The sequence below is a fragment of the Myotis davidii genome, unplaced genomic scaffold, assembly GCF_000327345.1.
Source record: "Myotis davidii unplaced genomic scaffold, ASM32734v1 scaffold1298, whole genome shotgun sequence".
Classification (NCBI taxonomy): Eukaryota; Metazoa; Chordata; class Mammalia; order Chiroptera; family Vespertilionidae; genus Myotis; species Myotis davidii.
In genome coordinates, this window is record NW_006288972.1 from 262,240 (window position 1) to 268,192 (window position 5,953).

Here is a 5,953-nt window from a genome sequence, read left to right on the forward strand (position 1 = left end):
CGCCTGAGGGCTCCCAGTATGTGAGAGGGGGCAGGCTGGGCTGAGGGACACTCCCCCCACCACACCCAGTGCACGAATTTCGTGCACCGGGCCCCTAGTCCTGTATAATAAAAGCATAATATGCAAATTGACCAAATAGTGGACCGAACAGTTGCTATGATGCGCACTGACCATCAGGGGCAGACACTCACTGTGGTCAGTGTGCTTCTACAGAGGGAGCGCTGTTCAGCCAGAAGTCAGGCTCATAGCTGTTGAGCACAGTGGCAGTGATGGGAGCCTCTCCTGCCTCTGCTTCAGGTGGGCGGTAAGGAGCAATGGGTCCAGGACTGCAAGAGATCCGGACTGTGAGAGGGATGTCTGACTGCTGGCTTAGGCCCGCTGCCCCCTGAGGAATCGGGCCTAAGGTGGCAGGTGGACATTCCCCGAGGGGTCACGGACTGTAAGAGGGTGCAGGCTGGGCTTAGGGACCCATACCCAGTGCACAAATCTCGTACACTGGGCCTCTAGTATATATATACATATTAGAGGCCGGGTGCATGAAAATTCATGCACTGGAGGTGGTGTCACCCAGTCCGCCCTACTCTCTCTCACAGTCCAGGAGCCCTCAGGGATGGGAGGTGATCCGGTGATCAGGGGAAGGCGACACCCCATCACATCTCTGCTGCTGCCATTGCCAGCAGCATAAGCCTAGGCCAGCCCTGGTTACCTGAGCCTCAGGCAGCCCTGGGCAGCTGGTCAGCTGCCATCTGAGGCTTGCCTGCACCTCAGGTGTTGGCTGGGCAGCCACCATCTGAGGCTTGCCTGTGCCTTGGGCCCACCCTGGGTGGGTGGGGGGCTAAGGGGACTGGGGGACTCTGGAGGCAGGTGTGTGGCAAGGCCGGGCCCACCTGGGGGTAGGCCCAGCCTTGCCATGTGCCTACCGCCCTGGCGGGGCTGAGGGGACTGGGCGCTGCCATCTTGTGGCTGTGGGCACCGCCATCTTTGAGGGCAGGACAGTCAATTAGCATATTCCCTCATTATTGGCTGTGGGCACTGACATATTTGAGGGAGGCAGAGTCAATTAGCATATTCCCTCCTTATTGGTTGTGGGCGCTGCCATATTTGAGATGGTGTGGGGGTCAATTAGCATATTTCCTCTTTATTAGATATATATATTACAAGAGACCTACCTCAGAACAAATGACTCACACAGACTGAAAATGAAGGAATGGAAAAAAATTTTCCAGGCCAATGGAAAAAAATATAAATTTGGGGTAGCAATACTCATATCAGACAAAATAGACTTTAAAGTGAAGGCCATAACAAGAGCTAGGGAAGGCCACTTCATAATACTAAAGGGCTATATACAACAAGAGGATATAACTTTGATAAATATGTATGAACCCAATATAGGAGCACCTAAATATATAATAAAACTTCCGGAGGACTTAAAAGGAGAGATAGACAGCAATAAAATCATGGTAGGGGACTTTAATACTCCAAACACTTTATTGATCTTTTAGTAAAAAAATCAACAAGAAAACAGCAAACCTAAATGATACACTAGTTCAGATGGAATTAATTGACTTTTCAGAACATTTCACCAAAGCTACAGAATATACATTCTTCTTAAGTGCACGTGGGACATTTTCAATGATAGACCACATGTTTGGACACAAGCTAAATTTCTACAAATTCAAGATTAAAATCATGTCAAGCATCTTCTCAGATCACAATGTCAAAAAATTAGAAATCAGCTATAATAAAAACACTAAAAAACATTCAAACACATGGAGTCTAAATAGCATGCTGTTAAAAAATGAATAGGTTACCAAAGAGATCATCAAGTAGAAATAAAAGAAGAAATAAAACACATCCTGGAAACAAATGAAAATGAACATACAACAACCCCAAATGTATGGGACTCAGCAAAAGCAGTCCTGAGAGGAAAGTTCATAGCACTACAGGCCTCCTCAAAAAATAAGGAAAACTTCTAATAAGCTATCTAACCCAACAACTTAAATAATTAGAAAGAGAACAACAAGAAAAACCCACAGTAAGTAGAAGGGAGAAAATAATAAAGATCAGAGCAGAAATAAATGACATAGAGACCAAAAAAACAAACCAAAACAAAACAAAATAATACAAAAGATCAATAAAACCAAGAGCTAGTTTTTTGAAAGAATGAACAAGATTGATGAAGTTCTAGCCAGGCTCACCAGGAAACAAAAAGAGAGGACTCAAACAAAATCAGAAATGAAAGAGGCAAAGAAAAAACTGACACCACGGAAATACAAAGGATCATAAAAAAAAATTACTATGAATGACTGGGAAACCTGAATGAAAGGGACATATTCTTAGAAAAGGACAATATTCCAAAAATCAATCAGGAAGAATCAGAAAACCTGAATAGTATGATAACTACTGATGAAATTGAATTAGTAATAATTTTTTTTAAAAAAACCTTCCAGTAAACAAAAGCCCTGGTCCAGACTGGACTTCACAGGGGAGTTTTACCAAACATTCAAAGAAGAAATAATACCTATCCTCCTCAAATTATTCCAAAAAATTCAAGAGACAGGAGCACTTCCAAGCTCTTTCTATGAGACAGTATTATCCTAATTCTAAAACCAGACAAAGACATTACAAAGAAAGAGAATTACAGAATATAGAATTATATCCCTGATGAACAAAGATGCTAAAATCCTCAACTAAATATTATCAAATCAGATCCAGCAACACATTAAAAAGATTTATTCCAGGGATGTAAGGCTAGTACAGTATTCACAAATCAATAACTGTGATACATCACATAAACAGATTACAAGACAAAAAGCACATGAGCATATCAATTGATGCAGAAAGAGCATATCACAAAATTCAACACTTTTTAAACTAAGAACTCTCAGCAAAATGGTAATAGAGGGATCATACCTTAACATAATAAAAACCAGATATCACAAACCTGCAGCCAACATCATACTCAATGGGAAAAAATAAAATAAAGTAAAACTAAAAAAGGAACAAGACAGGGGTGCTCACTTTCACTACTCTTCTTCAACATAGTACCAGAAGTCTTAGCTATAGTGATCAGACAAGAACAAGTAAGAGACATCCAAATTAGAATGGAGAAAGTCAAACTATCATTATTTGCAAATGACATGATATTGTACATAGAAAACCCAAAAGACTCCATAAACACACTACTAGATTTAATAAATGAATTCAGCAACATAGCAAGCATACAAATTTAATGCAGAAATTGATGCCATTTTTATACAACAATATGGAACTCTCAGAAAGAGAAACTAATAAAGCAATCCCTTTTACCATTGCAAGAAAAAATTTAAGATACTTAGGAAAAATTTAACCAAGGTGGTAAAAGACCTATACTCAGAAAACTATAGGACATTGAAAAAAGAGATAGAGGAAGATATAAACAAGTGGAAGAATATACTATGCTCATGGATTGGTAGAATCAACATAATTAAAATGTCTATACTATCCAAAGCAATTTATAGATTCAATGCAATCCCTATTAAAATACAAATGACATATTTTACAGATCTAGAACAAACACCTATAGAATTTACCATTATATGAAAATAAAAAATATCCCTGAATAGCACAGCCATCTTGAGAAAGAACAACAAAGTTGGAGTCACAATACCAGATATCAAGTTATACTACAAAGCCACTGTGCTCACATCAGCCTGGATCTGGTACAAGAACAGACATATAGACCATGGAACAGAACAGAGATCCCAGAAATTGGCCCAAGCCACTATCCTCAATTAATATTTGAAAAAGGAGGCAAGAGCATACAATGGAGTAAAGATAGTCTCTTCAGTAAATGGTATTGGGAAAATTGGACTGATACATGCAAAAATGAAACTAGACCACCAATTTACACCATACTCAAGAATAAACTCAAAATGGATAAAAGACTTAAATGTAAGAGGTGAAACTATAAAAACCTCAGAAAAAACCATCGGCAGCAATCTCAGATATCTATGATAGCAATTTGTTTACCAAAACATCTCTTAGGACAATGGAAACTAAGAAGAAAATAAACAAATGGACTATGTCAAAATAAAAAGCTTCTGCACAGCAAAAGAAGCCATCAACAAAATGACAAGAGAGCCCAGTTCATGGGGAACAGATTTTCCAATAATACATTTGATAAGGGGTTAATCTCCAAAATATATAAGAATCTCATACAACTTAACAAAAGGAAGACAATCCAATTAAAAAATGAGCAAAGAACCTAAACAGACACATCTCTACAGATAGCCAAGAGATAGATGAAAAAATGCTCAATCACTAATCATCCAAGAGAAGCAAATCAATACGACAATGAGCTATCACCTCACACATGTCAGAATGCTTATCATCAACAAATCAACAAACGACAAGTGCTGGCAAGGATGTGGAGAAAAGGGAATCCTTGTCCACTTCTAGTGAGAATGCAGACTGTGCAGCCACCGTGGTAAACAGTATGGCGTTTCCTCAAAATATTAAAAATTGAACTCCCATTTGACCCAGTGATCTTACTTCTAGGAATATATCCTAAGAAACCAGAAACACCATTCAGAAAGAATATATGCACCCCCATGTTCATAGCAGTTTAATTTACAATAGCTAAGATCTGGAAATAGCCTTACTGCCCATCAGAAGATGAGTGGATAAAAAACTGTAGTACATTTACTAGTACACAATATATTACTATGCAGTTATAAAATAGAAAGAACTCTTACCTGTTGCAACAGCATGGATGGACCTGGAAAATATTATGCTAAAGGAAATAAGCCAGTCAGAGAAAGATAAGTATCACTTGATTTCACTCATATGTGGAATCTAATGAATAAAATATTTCCAGATACATAGAAAGGTGGAACAGACTGTTGAACCTCAGAGGGAAGGTGGGGGAGGGTGGATGGGTGGGAAGAGATCAACCAAACAACTTGTATGCATATACGCATACCCTATGGACCAGGACAACAGGGTGGTGAAGGCCTGAGGTGGAGTGCAGGGGTGGACTAGAAGAGGTCATTGGGGGAGTAAAGAGGACATATGTAATACTTCTAACAATAAAGAAAAAAAAAAAGGAAATCTCTTTGTCTTATCAGATATGCAGGTGGGGAGTCTTTGCTGTCTTCTAAAGCATGTTTTGGCTCCTGCAGGAGAGTGAGCAGACCCCTTTCTTCCTTGTTAGGGGAGTAGGTTGGGAGGGGGCTTAGTCTGAGCAAGAGAGTGGGCATCCAGGCTGGAGGAGATGCTTGCCACTGCTCCTCAAGCTGCTGTGTGTGTGAAACTCAGGTATCCTTACACACCCAGCAGTGCGGAGTTACTCTTTCTACTAGTAGATCCCACTCCCCTTCCTGGTAACTACTAGAACGGAGGCGCTCACTCAGCGAGCTTCTTGGAGGCACTGAATTCTTCCAGGTCCTCACAGCTCCTATTCCCTGGCCCACTCCCTTCCCCTGTTGGCGCTCACCTTTCCTGCAGAATCAGTGACAGGCTCTGAGTCTGGCACAGAAGGGCCTGACCTACTGCTGTCCTCCAGTTGTGAGTGCAGCAGGCTCTTCCTCCCAGCACATGGGGAAGTGTCCTGCCTCTGAGAGCTCAGAGGCAGGAAGCCCAGGGAGGGGGGCCCAAGGGTGACAACTTAAAGAGACAGGAACATTCACCACTGAGGCAGTGGGATGGGAAATTTCCACTGGAAAACATAGCCTTGGATTGCAGTGGTGTTCTCAGAAGGTCCCTGTGACACCAGCACTTGTCCCCTCAGGGGCTATAACCTCATGGGAGAAGAGCATTTTAGGTTTCCGAGGACTGTTTTCACTTTTAGCCTGGATCACTAATTTTAACTCCTTTTGCTTTTAGGTCTTTTTCTATAAACTGGCCTCTTGAGAGCCTCCTTCCCTGGGACAGTGCCACCAAGGTGGTCCTAGTGCCAGGATATCACATGAAA

At 41.2% G+C, this 5,953-nt stretch overlaps 1 protein-coding gene across 2 annotated transcripts in view; it reads right to left on the reverse strand.

The window, feature by feature from the left end:
- Nucleotides 1-5,667, reverse strand: part of LOC102775330 (GTPase IMAP family member 1) — a 12,719-nt gene extending 7,052 nt beyond the window's left edge. Inside the window, exons 1-2 of one of the 2 annotated variants that reach the window (XM_006761188.2) lie at nt 5,477-5,667; nt 4,737-4,774 (exon numbers count right to left, since the gene is read on the reverse strand). In XM_006761188.2, coding sequence (XP_006761251.1) covers nt 4,737-4,751 — 15 coding nt within the window. In that variant the 5' untranslated portion in view covers nt 4,752-4,774; nt 5,477-5,667. The remainder of the gene's footprint in view (nt 1-4,736; nt 4,775-5,476) is intronic. The other variant, XM_006761189.2, reaches the window with a different exon arrangement.
- Nucleotides 5,668-5,953: the final 286 nt, after the last annotated feature.